Here is a 15,977-nt window from a genome sequence, read left to right on the forward strand (position 1 = left end):
TCCTTCCTTTCTGTTAAACTTTATTATAAAATGCACATACACAGAATTTATAAAACATGTATGTAAAGTTACAACATGCCTACTTGTATGGCCCCTGCCCAGGGTAAGAGACCCTGGGACCTGGAATGTGTCCCCCTGGCACCAGCTGTCCCCAGAGGGAACTTCCACCCCCCGGCCTCTGTGTTACTCTTTCTCTTGGGCTTCCTTTTAGTATTGCCTCAGAGGCATAGATCCCTAAACACATTATTGTTTCATTTGGCATCCTTTGAACTTCATGTTAAAGATAGAATTGTTTGTAACAGTCTGTGGCGCTGGTTTAAGAAAATCAGTGGTTCTCACTCTGGAAAACAGTATGGAGGTTCCTCAAACAGTTGAAAATAGAGCTACCCTACGATCCAGCAATTGCACTACTGGGTATTTACCACAAAGATACAAATGTAGGGATCCGAAGGGGTACGTGCACCCCGATGCTTATAGCAGCAATGTCCACAATAGCCAAACTGTGGAAAGAGCCAAGATGTCCATCGACAGATGAATGGATAAAGAAGATGTGGTATATATACACAATGGAATATTATGCAGCCATCAAAAGGAATGAGATCTTGCCATTTGCAACGACGTGGGTGGAACTGGAGGGTGTTATGCTGAGTGAAATAAGTCAATCAGAGAAAGACATGTATCATATGACCTCACTGATATGAGGCATTCTTAATCTCAGGAAACAAACTGAGGGTTGCTGGAGTGGTGGGGGCTGGGAGGGATGGGGTGGCTGGGTGATGGACATTGGGGAGGGTATGTGCTATGGTGAGCGCTGTGAATTGTGCAAGACTGTTGAATCACAGATCTGTACTTCTGAAACAAATAACGTAACATATGTTAAGAAAAAAGAAAAGATAGCAGGAGGGGAAGAATGAAGGGGAGTAAGTCGGAGCGGAAGACGAACCATGAGAGACGGTGGACTCTGAAAAACAGAGTTCTAGAGGGGAGGGGGGTGGGGGATGGGTTAGCCTGGTGATGGGTATTAAAGAGGGCACGTTCTGCGTGGAGCACTGGGTGTTAGGCACAAACAATGAATCATGGAACACTACATCCCAAACTAATGATGTCATGTATGGTGATTAACATAACAATAAATTTTAAGTAAAAAAAAAGAAAATCAGTGGTTCTCAGATCAGAGGCATCAAGAAGAAAGTCTTGAGTGTTGCTTTTTTTTTTAAATCTATAGCTGCCTTTCGATTTAAGGTAGGAAATTTGTCCAGTGTCATCTGTGTCCTCAAGCAGTTGAAGGAAGTTAAAGATGTCTTGTTTTGTCTTGTCTTCAGATTTGGAACTTGGCCACAAATCGTCTCACTTTTCTAAACTCTTTCAAAATGAAAATGTCTGTGATTTTAGGAATTATTCACATGACTTTTGGAGTCATTCTGGGAATATTTAACCACTTGTAAGTACAGATTTTTTTTTTTAAGCAGTATTTATAAGCCAAGCTTGGTATTTCTTAAACTTTGCTTCTTGAGGGTAGACTCTATAGGTTTTAAAGGCAACTGGTGTGGTGGTGTGTTGTTTGTTTGATTCTGTGGTGATGATACAGGTTTTTGACTGTTGCAGTGATTTCTTTATTTAGCAGATATTTATTGAGTGTATAGTACGTGCTGGGCACTGGTCTAGGCTCCGGCAGTCGAGTGGTGCTGAAGACGAGATTAGGTTTTGCCCGCATGGAGTCTGACATTCAAGGGAGGGAGGCATGCAACATATACATTAGGTTTATTTCTGGAACTAATTTTTGTTATACTCTTTTTTTCATTTTATAAATTAGAAAACTATTTGTTTACTAGAGCTAGTGTGTGAAGAGGAAGAGGTTATATTTTCTTCCTCTAACTGGGCCTGATGGTGAAACACCAGCATTTTCGCTGGGCTCACATGTTTTCTTCATGGACGTATCTGAATCCTGTATGAGTTGTCAGAAGACGAAGGATGTTCTGCTGAGATAGGCCTTGTCCCAGAGAATTGAAGAGTAATTTACTCTCCAAACTGGCTCGGGGTTTGAGCGATTCCTTTTTTTTTCTAGGCATTTCCGGAAGAAGTTCAATATTTATTTGGTTTCCGTCCCGGAGCTTCTCTTCATGCTGTGCATCTTTGGATACCTCATATTCATGATCGTCTATAAGTGGCTGGTTTATTCAGCAGAAACCTCCAGAGTTGCTCCCAGCATTCTGATTGAATTTATCAACATGTTTCTATTCCCAGCTAGTGAAACAAATGGTCTTTACTCAGGGCAGGTAGGTAATGTTCTTTTCCACTCTTAGGAACTTAAAGGAAGTCCTCCTGAGAGCCTCTTTGTGTTGATCAGTGGATGATTGAAGGGGTGTTCTGCGGGCCTCCCGGGCACGTAGGGGCTTTCCGTTTCTCTGGATGTGATCACAAGAGCTGCCCCTGGCTCTGAAAGCTGTGCTGGGGGGCTCAGGTTGGGCAATATAATCCAAACTCGCTGCCACTCAGTAGCTGTCAGAACTGCTGGGAAGAAAGTGTATTTCTAGAGGGTTTCTGAGGACTGGCAAATGCCCTATTTTTCTAGTTACTTTAAAATCGGTCTCTGACTAAGCCCAGGCATCACGGAACTGGTATCTGGACCACAGCATGTGGGCCCTCTCCCAAACTGGCTTTTCTAGAATCGTGCGTTTGTGTCATGCCACCTGCACCCGCACTGTGGCATGGTGGCAGAATGTGGGCTCGGGTGACAGCCCTGCTTGCGAGCCCAGTTCTGTCACTTCCTTGAAAATGGAACTGTGAACACATAATCTGACTCCTCCGCCACAGTTCCCTCATCCATAAAAATGGGAGTAAAAACAGGACCCAATTTGTAGCCGAGAGTTAATACGATCCAGTCCTTGGGAAGGTACGTGGCACGGGCCGTGCTCGCGCAGGGTGAGCGTGTGCTGCGGTGGCGTGGAGGGTCCCTGTGCCGTGTGGAGAGCCGCGGCGGCCCCCCCGGAGGATGCTGCTGCAGGTGTGGCGCGCCGCCCGCGTCCCTGCGGTACGGAGAAATCCTCCCCGTCCGTACTGTCGCAGCCTCTGTCCTCTCGAGCTGTAGGTTTTGCTTTTGTTTCTTAAAAACCTTGTTGACCCTGCAAACGGACTGTTTGGTTTTGTTTTCCACGTTCCACGGACAGCTAAATTTTAAGTCGGATTTGAAGCTCAGCTTGCTGCACCGTGGGCTCCATTGTGAGCTGCATGCGTACGTCCTTTTTGAATTATTTGAGTTTCAACTCTTATTTATTTATGTTTCTCCTGTTTGTGGTTTTTAAATTGTATTTCATTGTTATTTTATTGAGCCTTTATAGAATGATGTAGATGAGATAAACAGCCAGCAGGGAGGTGAGTGGGGCACAGGTGCTGTGGTCAGAAAGGTCCGCGAAGGGAACTAATTTATACACGTCCTGTACGCCTGAAAACGTGCTTCCTGTGACTCTTCTTTCTTACCTCACAGCAGCCCTTGGGGTGGGTGCTGCCATCCCGGTGGCTCAGGGCAGACCTGGTCACTCAGCGGCAGGTGGGGCCCAGACGTTAACCCAGTCTGCTACCTCCTCCTAGCTCGTACCCACGTAGCGCATACGGCTCTGGGAATCTGTGTAATGAACGGCCACAGACGAGGGATAAGCCCGGGACAGTGTGATGCCTGGTCATTTGTTTTCCTAGCCACTTACAGATCCCTTAAAATCACGCAAACCGCAGTGGCTGTATGTGAATATGCTTTGCTCTCGATTTGTTTTTAGGTAACTGTAAATATCCCTACTTTTTAAAGAAAATGTTTTTAGTTTTGTTCTGAATCCTCTTTTAGTATTTTTCTCATGTAAAAGTGAATCTGCTTAACTGTGTCCTCACATTCCTCAAGTAATCTTTATAATGATAATTAAAAAAACCAGAACAAGAATATAAAAAAAAATGAAGAGCTTGTGTTTGTCTTCATCCTCTTAACGGTATTTTCAGAAAATTATTAGCTGGAGTTTGACTCTCTTTAGAATTTTCTTATTCATTCCTTACAGATCTGAACTGAATGATACTTTCCCACTCTGTCAGTAGTGTTACTCATCGGTTCTAGAATTTAGCTAGGAGTTTAGGAAAAGATCCACTGGCAGATAGAATTTGGCTTGTGTTTACCTTCTGTTCCTTGTTATGGTGAAGAAGGAGACACTGTCTGTGGTCTTCTCAGTGCACCAGTGACCCTGTTGGCACGTCTTTGCATCCTAATTGACCTCCCCCGCTTCTGCGCCCCCCAGGAGCACGTCCAGAGACTGCTGCTGGCCGTCACGGCGCTGTCTGTCCCTGTTCTCTTCCTGGGAAAACCACTCTTCTTGTTGTGGCTGCACAACGGGCGCAGCTGCTTCGGAGTGAGCAGGGTAAGTGCGAGTCTGGATGTGTGTTTGCAGGTGGCGAGCGGAGTGCGGTTTTAGTTACACAAAGATGAGCCAAGAAGACAGCTTTCCGAGGCGCTGCCTAGAACTTCTGCGGCGAGCCTGCTGTGTGCGGGCGAGTACGAGCCGTCCCGCCCCAGTGAGCAGCAGGCCCGCTGCGGGTTGGAGCGCAACCCTTCCGCGTGGTGGTTGTCGTGAAAGCGTTTTTGTGCCTTATTCTGGATTCTTGACTTTTTTTTTCTTTAAAGTGTTTTTTAATTTAAATAATATAACTAAATTATAGAAAACAGGGAATGTAGAGAAAGCGGAGCCTTCCTCTATCCCTCTGCTAGAGCCAGGATCACCATTTTGCTAGATTTCTTTCTAGACTTCTCCTGTGTGTCTGCTTCCTCATTTTATTTCTTTAAAAACTACTGTGACAAAATAGACATAACAGATGTTTCCATTATAACTACTTTTGAGTGTCCGGTTCGGTGGCACGAAGCACATTCACGTGGCTGTGCAGCCACCATCACCGTCCGTCTCTGAAACTGTTTCATCCTCCTCAACTGAGACCCTGTCCCCAGGAAACACTGACTCCCCATCCTCCTGCCCGACCACTCTGCCTTCTGTTGCTGTGAGTTCGACTCCTCCAGGCACCTCATGGGTGCGGACTCACACATACTCACAAAAAGTATTTGTCCTTTTGTGCCTGGCTTGTTTCGCGGAGCACCATGGCCTCCAGCTTCATCCATGTCACAGCAGGTGTCAGAATTCTCTCCCTTTCTAAGGCTCAGGCGTATTCCGCTGCATGGTGGGACCACATTCTGCTTATTGGTTCATCAGTGGATGCTCGCGTTGTTTCTACCTTTTAGCAATTGTGAGTAATGCTACTGTGAACACAGGTGTTTGAAACTCTGTTCAAGTCCTTGCCGTCAATTCTGTTGGATACGTACCTGGAAACGGAGTTGTTGGATCACATAGGCAGTCTGTGTTTAATTTTTCGAGGCCCCACCATGCTGTTCTCCATAGTGGCCGCACCATTTTACATTCCTACCAGCAGTGCACAGAGTTCCAGTTCCTCCACACCCTAAATGATACTTATTATTTTTTTAATAATAGCCATCTTAATAGGTGTGGTATGTTCATGTTCTTGTAAACAACTTTTTTTTTTAAAGATTTTATTATTCATGAGAGAGAGAGAGAGAGAGAGAAGCAGAGGGAGAAGCAGGCTCCCAAAGAGCAGGGAGCCCGATGCAGGACTCGATCCCAGGAGTCTAGGATCATGACCTGAGCCGAAGGCAGACGCTTAACCATCTGAGCCACCCAGGCGCCCTGTAAACAACTTTTTAATGTTGTTTTTTTTATTTCAAGTTTTTATTTAAATTCTAGTTAACACATATGGTAAAATTGGCTTCAGGAGTAGAATTCAGTGATTCATCACTTACATACAATGCCCAGTGCTCATCATAATATGTGCCCTCCTTAATGCCCATCCCTCATCTAGCCGATGCCCCACCCACCTCCCTCCACCAACCCTCCGTTTGTCCTTTGTCATTAAGAGTCTCTGAACAGCTTTTTTATTCTCAAAGAGCTGAATTATTAAGAGGAATGAAGGGGCTCTGGCTTTGGATTTATCACGTCCTTATGGTTTTAAAGGCAATGACTCTGAATTCTTTTGGTTGTTGTTAGAGTGGTTACACGCTTATCAGGAAAGAGAGTGAGGAAGAAGTTTCTCTGCTGGGAAGTCAAGACATAGAGGAAGGAAATAACCAAATGCAAGATGGATGTAGAGAGATGACATGTGAAGAGGTAATCTTCTCTGTTACTATCAATAACATTAGATTAGAAGCCAAGCTCTCAGATGCCTGGCTGGCTCAGTGAGTAGATCTCGGGGTGGTGAATTTGAGCTCCACATTGGTGTAGAGTTTACTTAAAAAAAAAAAAAAAAAGTGAAGCCTTTATAGAGATAATTACCATGAGAACAACGATAATAATCATCTTAAAAAAATAAAACAAAACACAACCCCCAAACACCTGTGACACAAAGTTTCCCAGATGCTGCTTTGGTCATCTGTTTGTCAGGAGGGTTCTCATTTTGTTTTTTCAACCGTACAGTGGGATTTCTAGTGTTAACATTACATGCTGCCCTACGAAGTGACTTAAGGTGCCATGAGCATTGCTTTCAGAAGAGTCTTGTCTCAGAACTTTTTCATAGATGTAAGGAGGAGGAGACCTGCTTGACACTGGCTTCACAGGGAGTCTATTGACTGGCTCACGTCAGGACAGGAGCCATGCTAGCTGCAGGATGATTGGTTTCTGGGTCTCCAATTCCAAGAAGTCTGGGTTGGTTTTTCTTTGCAAGTTTGTTTTACGTTCTGAAGCCAATTGGCCCCACGATTTTGGAACCTTGGCCACAGCTAGCCCTGAGCTTATTTTCTTCAGTCTTTCAGTCAGAGAGAAAAGCACTCTGGGCTGATTGTTATATTAGGAAGAATCCCAAGGAAGTACTGTGACTGCCTGGAAGGGGTCTCTTGCCCTCCCCATACCAACAGCAGCTCTAGTAGTCTGCATGGGCCGCCATAACCACAGAAATCGACTGCCAGAAGTCCAGGTTCAAGACGTTGGCAGGGCTGGTTTCTCCCAAGGCCTCCTTCCTTGGCTTGTGGATGGCTGCGTTCTCAGTGTGTCCTCACAGGGCCTTGTCCTCTGTGGGCATGTGTCTCTTCTTGTAAGGATACCCACCCCTATGACCTCTCTTCACCTTAATGATTACCTTCAAGGCCCTATCTCCAAACACAGTCACACTGGGGGTTAGGGCTGCGACACAGGAATTTGGAGGGGGACACAGGTCAGGCCCATGACAGCTGTGGCTGGAGGATGGGGTGAATGGTTGAAGAAGCAGGTTCCCGCCAAAGAAGGGAGGCACAGTCCTGGGCAGACACAGCTGAGCCATTTCTGCTACTCTGGTTTGCTTCGTGTTCTTGGAAGTTTCATTTGGCCATCTGATAAAGACTAAACAAAATTTCTCAGAATCAACATTTTGTAATTATGATGTAATTTAGTGTTTTAATTTGGGACGAGTAGTGATTCATAGGATCATAAAAAAGACCAAGAAGCAGAGCTGGAAAGAGTGTTGGAGGCCTCTTTCACAGGGTCATATAGCCTTGTTTGCCGTCAGGGGCTCCTCTTCACAATTTCTCCTTGTTGGGCTTGCATGTATCTCTCAGACATGCACAGTTAGCCAGAGTCTAGCTTCTGAGTCACACTGGGCTGTGAGGACAGTTCCAGTCCAGGTGCCCTGTGGGAAACTGAGGCCGGGGGAGCCACTCTGTCGGTCTGTGGTAGAGCTGTGAGTAGAGCTCACATCTTTGATTCACTGTTTCTCATGCTCTGGCGTGTTCTCCCTACCATGCCAGAGGCCACTTCTCTCACCAAGAGCGAGGGAGTGAGAGTGGACACACGGGTAACTTGTGGGAGCACACGGGCAACATACCGGATCTAACACGTGTTGTGTGATCTCTCCCAGTTTAATTTTGGAGAAATATTAATGACCCAAGTGATTCATTCCATCGAGTACTGTCTGGGATGCATTTCCAACACCGCTTCATACCTGAGGCTCTGGGCTCTCAGTTTGGCTCACGCACGTAAGTTTTCGCTTAGACCTGCAGTTCCCCAACTCTATATTGAGACCCCCACAGTGCCACAGTGAACCCCCAGGGAGGCGCTGTGGGACATTTCACATTTCTGAGGGAAGCCCAGTCCCATCTTTCAGATGCTGTGCGAACTAGTATTGTGTGGGGACAGAGCCAACTTGACCCTGGTTTGGGTTAAGCTCTCTCATTGGGAGGCAGGCCTCAGATTTCTCTGGCATGCCCCATCTTCCTCAGGGTGTGAGATGATCAGGGGCTGGTTAGCTTTTACACGAGAAGCAGATTACATCTGGATTATGTAGGTGTGTATATTATTTCGTGGATAATAATTCAGAATTGTCAGAAGGAAACCTGGTCCCACGAGCTAATTGCAGTGACTCAGTGCATGTAAACAGAAGTGAACTCTGCTAACTGCCTCCCTTGCAGAGTTATCCGACGTCCTGTGGACCATGCTGGTGCGCGTGGGCCTCCGAGTAGACACCACTTACGGAGTCTTGCTGCTGCTACCAGTTGTCGCTCTCTTTGCAGTTCTGACAATTTTCATCCTTTTGATCATGGAAGGCCTTTCTGCATTTCTTCACGCCATACGCCTCCACTGGTGAGTGTGTAATTTAGCTTTGAAACTGTTATTTAAAAAAAGAACCCCCTCCCCACATGTATATATATATAACCCCACACAAATGTGGCCACTTAATTTGGGCTGATTCTTGCCTTCCCAACACTGGGATCTAGATTCAGGTCCCCTGAGTTAAAATTGTATTTTGTTTCTGAAGTATTATCACTGACAAGTAAAAGTTTATGCTTGCTGAATACCTATGTATATTTAATACTTTTAATTCATTTGGGGTCTGAAAGGTTACTTTATCTTATTGTAAAATAAAATAAAATTCTTACATATTTCTTAATGGTTTCTAGTATATGTCAGATCAGTCGTCTGTGTGTGAAGGTGCCAGGCTGGAGAGAGAGGCGTGTCTGTGTGGAGTGTGTGAGGTGGTGTGATGGGTTTGTGTTTCCATTACACACCGAGAAAGGCCACACGGGGCAGGGTGTGTGTGTGTGTGTGTGTATTTTATTTAAGTAAAAACATTTGTGCAAGATGTACGGAATGGAAGCAACTTCAGCACAGGAACTTTTTTGTTTTTTTGTTTTTTATTTTATTTTTTTTAAAGATTTTATTTATTTGACAGAGAGAGACATGGCAAGAGAGGGAACACAAGCAGGGTAGTGGGAGAGGGAGAAGCAGGCTTCCTAGCTGAGCAGGGAGCCCGTTGCGGGGCTCGATCCCAGGACCCTATGATCATGACCTGAGCCGAAGGCAGATGCCCAATGACTGAGCCACCCAGGCGCCCCTGTTTTTTTGTTTTTTAATTTATACATGTTGTTTTAAGAAATGTAGGAAATGTTACTCACAATCTTTCATTAATAAACTGAATTTTTTTTTTTTTTAGGGTAGAATTTCAGAACAAGTTCTACGTTGGTGCAGGCACCAAATTTGTTCCTTTCTCATTCAGACTACTTTCGTCGAAATTTAGTGATGACATGGCATGATCGCGTTGCCATATCTAACAAGCTGTCAAATTTATGGAGAATTATCATGTTACAGAATTTCACTTACGTCAGAGTTACAATAGGATAAATTCCGTCTTCGTTGATTGCCTTATGATATAGCCAAATAATTCTGTAAGATATACCTCTTCCTCATGTTAAATATTTTGTAAAGTTTGTCAATTTCAGATAGATAAATTTCTTTCAGTTTTTACGATGAGCAAATGTAAGTTAAGGCCAAAAGTTATGTTAAAGTTATTTTTAAAAATATAGGCTTGGAGGAGAGAAGCGGTTTTGAATGGCTAAGTGAAAATGGTCTTAGATACTCAATTCCTTTTCACCTTATTAAAAAAAAAAGTTATTCTGTCGCTTGACATTGTCAGATAATATTTTCCAACAGCTGAAGTTTAGTTTTTTAAAAAATTTAATGACGGATAATCAAAAGATTCACATTCTGCTTGATTAAAAGTATGTAAACATTTTTTTTATTGTATGCTATCTAGAACTGCAAGTAGGGGATTGTTTCTACAATTTTGTCTTGTTTTAATAATTGGGGAAAATGGGATAAAATAACGTACAACAGATGGTTATCCCACTTGTATATTTTAAAAAATATCCTGTTATCCTTATATAAAACCGGTTATGATAATTGTAATGTTTGAAAGATAAACTGTATACTGAGCCTTAAAACCCAGTGTGACTGTAGAAGATACAATATGGATGTGATTTGACCTTAGAGAGACCAGCTTGGCTGATGTTACTGATGTTACTGAACCAAAAGGGGTTTATCCTGAGTGAAGGGAAGAGAAAAAGTAGTGTTTTGTATATTTTTATAACAAAATAGAAATTAAGATATTTTACCATGAAGAGATTGCACCTGTCCTTGAGAACAGATAATTATAATTTTTTACTTTCAGACTAATTCTAAATAAGGGTCTGATAAAGTTTATTTAGAGTTAAACTTTCAAACACTATTCGGATCAGTTGAAAATTAATTCTTATAATCTTTAGTTTAAATTCATCTATTCACTTGACATTTAGGTTTGAATGAATTTGGGTCAGTCCCACTGAACATTTCAATTGGTGCATTAATTTAATAGTCCCTGACTTAGCAGTCGTTTGATTTAATGAATTTTGAATTAATGATGGCGTGAAAGCGATTAACACATTCAGTAGAAACCGTACTTGGAATTTTGTATCTGGATCTTGTCGCCCGGGCTCACAATCTGTGGTCCCATCCTGTCTTGTGATGCTGGGCAGCGGCCGCCGCTCCCCGTCAGCCACGCGATCACGAGGGTCACAGACGCCACCTGCATTGTCTGTCACTGTCAGTGCCGTAGTCAGGTGATTTTGTCCAGCGGGAGGCTCACGTTGGTGCTCTGAGCACGTTGAAGGTGGGCTGGGCTACGCTGTGGTGGCCGCTAGGTGAGGTGTGTTTTTCACGTGATGCATTTTCAACTTAGGATGAAACCCCATCGTAAGTCAAGGAAGATCTATATTCTTGTAAATTATGTTCATTTTTCATATTTTACTGTAATTGATTTTAGGTAACTGTTTTAAAAAAGAAATCTGCAGTGTTCTCACCTTCTTAACATTTTGAGGAACGCACATGAAAAGGCCTGTTTGTCACCATACTCCTTCAGCTGGCTAGTGGCAGAGTTTGGAATTTTCATTCCAAGCTGAGCTTGTGGTAGCCCCGAATCTAAGTGTATCTTCTCAGGTAATGTCAAGACCTGCTTGCTGAGAGGCAGGAACTGAGCACGCTGACGTAATTGTGACTCCACCATTAAACCTTTCTAAGTGTAGTAAATGCTCCATGCCGCTTCTGGGAGCTGTTACCCAAAACCAGTTTGGAGTGGCTGGGTTTTGTCCCTCCTATTACAGTATCAAACCTAAGATGATGCTGATGAGACTCTGGGAATTGATTCTGTTCTGAGTTCAGTTTCCCTGGAAAGGTGTAATGTTGGTTGGACACTTCTCTTGGGGGAATACAAAATCTCAGTAATGTTGCCGAGGTTGCAGACTTGTCCCCCACCAGTTGGCATCTTTAGTACTTTACTCCAAGGAACTGTGGTAAGAAAATGGTAACTAATTCATCCCTAGAAAACCCCCAACTTCAGCGCACTGTTAACTGATTAGTAAACAAGAGACAATGTGGTGTCTGCTGGAATTCTTTAGGGCCCCCTCTGGTAACTTGTTATGGGCCAGTTGGTAATTCTAAGTAACATCTATCAGGATATAGAACAGAGAGGAAAGAGTCATTTTTTAATTGAAACCTATGTAGTAGTTTTATATTCTACATAGTTATATTAAAGAACGTATTAATAGTCTAACATCTGTGAACTCTCTAGAAATAGAGTTTGACGGTGTCTTTTAGGCACCAGGGACATTTTTTTGCCCCTAAAGCTATAGGTTCCAGTGTCATGTTATTAGAGCCGGTTGCTGTGCTTTGTTTTTAAGTTGTTTGGTAGAACTATTACACATATAATTTTCAAGACAGACTCCATTCCCTTAATAGCAAATATCCTGAGGAAAAATGGTCAGTTGTCTGGATGATGCTAAATCTCTGTTTATTTTCCTAAAGAGGACATGTCATGATAAATGGCATGACGGCCACATTTTCCAGTTTTCATTCAGGTGTTCATTCTCTGTGTTAATGGAGTCCTAAAATAAAAATCCAAGGGATTTCTTCAGGAAACAGAATTTGATTTCATCCTGCAAGGGTAAGGAATGTTCTCATGGTGACATAACTGTGATCAGTTAAGAAGCGCAAAGGTTGTTCTGATGATCACGGTGAGCTTTCCATTCATCGCAGACTGGACTTTGAAGAGCCTCACCTTTCACTGAATGCCACTGTGTCCTCATTCCTGAGTGGGTATTTTATAAAAACATTCTGTTCTCAGTTTTCAGTCTGCTGTAGTTTAATAAGCCATAGAATATAGCTTAGGTAACTCATGATATTTATGAGTTAAATATTCAGACATTTTTGGACCTGATTCATTTTGGAAAACAAAAAACTTCTATAACTGTTCTGCAGTCTGCATTTAAAACTGGTAAATTTCTTCATTAAAATTTTAAAGCCAAATTTGCTTGCATGCCATCTGGTTTATCTCCGGTAAGGTTATTGAGAAATCTTAATTCAGGATGATGAAAATAAGGCAGTTCCAAGTAATAGTTTTCCAACAGCCAGGTCATCGATGCTGAGCTTTGGTTTAGAATTGTAAGAAATACTTCGAACATTCCACTTGTTCCTTGATGGGAAAATCCAACAGGAAGGCTAAGTTCTTAGAGTCAGCCTTGTCATCTAGACTCAACTCTGTGAGGGGGAAATCACAGTCACTAAGTTAAAGCTCCACAAATGCAAGAAAGGACAGTTTTGCATCTTCCTATCAGTATTGAACTTCCTTTTACTAATGAAAAATAAATATATTTTTTAAAACATGGGTGTTTTTGCTTTATTATGCCCGGGCTTGGCTGGAAAGTCAAAACACTTGGCCCCTTCCCTGATCCCAAATGCCAGAAGTCACTTGGCCCTTTTTGGGTCCCTGATCCTGTGTGCAAGGGTGAACCTGCCTCTTCTTGGAACTCTTCGAGAGGTATTTGCTCTTCTGAGGCCCTTTGATCCATAGTGGCTGGGGGGCTCAGGCAGTTAGTCCCGCCTCACCTCCGACTCTGCTCCTGCCACCTTCCCTTGCTTCTTTCGTCACCTCGCTGGTCTCGGCCTGCTTAGGGGCACCATGGGCGGGATGCTCGCCTGCGGCAGAGAGGATCCCAGGAGGCGCTCCCGGGGTCCTCAGTCGGCTGTCCCGGGCAACAGCGCTCCGGCGGCTCCTGGCCTTCCTCGTCCCCGCGCGTCCCGGGAGCGAGCGTGCTGCCGCGCTGCTCCGCTCGGTTCTCCGGTGGAAAGGGCGGGCCCGGGTCCGGACAGGGCCCAGCGCCACCCCTATCCCCACCCCCTCGGGCCGCGCCCCTGCGAGGGCGGGGGCGGGGGCGGGCGCGCGCCGGGTGGCCGTTGCCGGGGTGGCCGTTGCCAGGGGCGTCGTTGCCACGGACGCCACCCGTCGCTGGGCTCCTAGAGCGCCATCGGGCCCTGCGCGGCGCCATGGACGACCTGCGGGTGCTGTGGATGCGCGACCGCGTGTACGCGGCCTTCGGAATCACAGACCCCCAGCTCTTTGAGGAGCTGCTCAACCGCAACGACGGCGAGGTCGAGGACCTCATCCTGCACTTCCTCAACCAGACCAGTGATGAGGAGGGCGCCTTGACGCTCTTCTTCTACCGCAAGGTGGTGCCCGAAGAGATGGAGGTGGAGATCGGTGAGCCTCCCCGACGCGGCCCGGACTTCCTGCAGTTCGGCGGCTGCTTTCCGAGCTGCGTACGCTGACACCTGTTTAGCCCAGTGTCCCTGTTCTTTGTGGAAGCAGATTTCAGTCCCTGGGGTCATTCCTGGACCTTCGAAAGGGTGCTCGGAAGTCTGCCTTGGACTGTGACCTGTTTCTGTGCTGTCTCTGACTTGCTTCCCCGTTCTTTCCCTCCTTTTCTGGCTCCTCTCCACCGTCACCACGTCATGAGGATGCCAACGCATCCTCCGCTGAGCATCCTGTCCCTAGAGACTCACAGCTGCCCATCCTGGCGGCGCCAGCATGGTGGTGGGTTCTAGACAGAGGTGGGGAGGGCGGTCCCCTCCCCAGCTCCGTGGCTCACACTGTCACTCTCTGCTTATTAAGACACTTGGGAAGTTTTATTGGATCCTTTATCGGGCTCGGGTCTGTGCACAGGACCTGGAGTGGGGCCAGTGCATGCCCTTCCATCCCTCTTTTCTTTTTCTTTTTTTTTAAAAAAAGATTTTACTTATTTAATTGACAGAGAGACAGCGAGAGAGGGAACACAAGCAGGGGGAGGGTCAGAGGGAGGAGGCTTCCCACTGAGCAGGGAGCCCAATGCGGGGCTCGATCCCAGGACCTTGAGATCATGACCTGAGCCGAAGGCAGACGCTTAACCAACGGAGCCACCCAGGCGCCCCACCATCCGTCTTTTCTATTTCTGTCCTGGCCCCCAGTCAAGACTTCTCTCTGCTCCCAGTTAAAAATTATATGAATGGAGACAAATAGTTGCTGGTGTGGGTGGTTGTAGGAAAGAGAGGTGCCTGCAACTAGTAGCAGCTAGCCCAAGATGCTGTTCCAATCGGTAAGTGTGTGTTTCTTAAAATGGAATCAGGCTGTATATGTCGTGTAATGACTCACTTAAATTTTAAAAAATGACAGTATTACTGAAGGGCATTCTCTTAAAAATTCACATGACATAGAGTTATATAAAGTAAAAAGTGAAAAAGCAAGCCTTCACTATCCCTTAAGTCCCACTCCCGTTCCTGTAGGTAACCACTATTGTTAGTTTGTCATGTTTCCTGCCAGATCTTTCCCCGAATCAATCAATTAATCATCTATATCTTCTCTATATAAGTTTCCAAAATCAATCATACTATATATATTATTCTGTGACTTGTCTCCCTCAAATGCATCTCGAGAATTTTTCATGTCAATACCTATAGATCTACCTAGCTTTATAGGTTTTTAAGTACATTGATATACCATATTTTATCCATTCCCTGATTAATGAACATTTATTTACCTTTCCATAGTATTTTTTTCACAAACAAGGTAACAATGCACATCCGTCTTTGCACCCTGTGTATTTCGGTGGGAGAAGTTTATAAGAGCAGAATTGCTGGTTTCCCAGGTGTGTGCATTTACACGATGGATAGGCTGCCAAACTGCTCTGGAGCAAGGGCGTCCTGGTCCACACCCAACAGTGGCCAGGTGCCTGTTAGCCAACAGTCCTGCCAACATTGGATATTGTCAGTCTTTTTAATATCTGCCAATCCCATAGATGAAAGGGGGCTGCACTTGATTAATCTATAGTACATTTTTTAAAAGAATTATTTATTTTAGAGATGGGGGAGAGAGAAGGCGGGGAGGGGCAGAAGGAGAGCGAGAATCCCGATGCAACCTCCCTGCTGAGTGGGGGACTCCACCTGGAGCTTGATCCCAGGACCCTGGGATCATGACCTGAGCCCATGGCAGACCCTTAATGGACTGAGCCACCCAGGTGCCCCCTATATTACATTTTAAATAATAATTAGTGGAGTTGAGCCTCTTTTTTATGCTTGTTGATCACTTATATTTCCTGGGGCTGGTGGAACCATCTGATCATTCTGGGACCTTGACCTTCATCTGCTGGGGAATTTGCCCAGGTCTTCCTTTGGTGCCGCTTTAAGTTGTCTGGGGTAACTGAAACATTTCGGTGTGACTGTATTGGTTCAGAAATTGGCGCCAGTCCAGGAGAGCAGGGAAGGAGGAGCAAGGGGGCAGAAGGCTCCAGACGGGCAGGTGGC

At 45.0% G+C, this 15,977-nt stretch overlaps 2 protein-coding genes across 2 annotated transcripts in view; both read left to right on the forward strand.

Moving 5' to 3' along the window:
* Positions 1-13,025, forward strand: part of ATP6V0A2 (ATPase H+ transporting V0 subunit a2) — a 41,328-nt gene extending 28,303 nt beyond the window's left edge. The window contains exons 14-20 of the mRNA XM_025889716.2: positions 1,323-1,441; positions 2,066-2,276; positions 4,275-4,394; positions 6,081-6,200; positions 7,918-8,035; positions 8,468-8,639; positions 9,490-13,025. Of these exons, the coding sequence (XP_025745501.1) occupies positions 1,323-1,441; positions 2,066-2,276; positions 4,275-4,394; positions 6,081-6,200; positions 7,918-8,035; positions 8,468-8,639; positions 9,490-9,589 (960 nt within the window). The 3' untranslated portion in view covers positions 9,590-13,025. The remainder of the gene's footprint in view (positions 1-1,322; positions 1,442-2,065; positions 2,277-4,274; positions 4,395-6,080; positions 6,201-7,917; positions 8,036-8,467; positions 8,640-9,489) is intronic.
* Positions 13,026-13,629: 604 nt separating this feature from the next.
* DNAH10 (dynein axonemal heavy chain 10) overlaps positions 13,630-15,977 on the forward strand; it is a 130,300-nt gene continuing 127,952 nt past the window's right edge. Inside the window, exon 1 of the mRNA XM_073881272.1 lies at positions 13,630-13,902. Within this exon, the coding sequence (XP_073737373.1) occupies positions 13,689-13,902 (214 nt within the window). The 5' untranslated portion in view covers positions 13,630-13,688. The remainder of the gene's footprint in view (positions 13,903-15,977) is intronic.

This window comes from Callorhinus ursinus, unplaced genomic scaffold, assembly GCF_003265705.2.
Source record: "Callorhinus ursinus isolate GAN/ISIS: 27379988/994484 unplaced genomic scaffold, GSC_fseal_2.0 scaffold41, whole genome shotgun sequence".
In the NCBI taxonomy this organism is placed as follows: domain Eukaryota; kingdom Metazoa; phylum Chordata; class Mammalia; order Carnivora; family Otariidae; genus Callorhinus; species Callorhinus ursinus.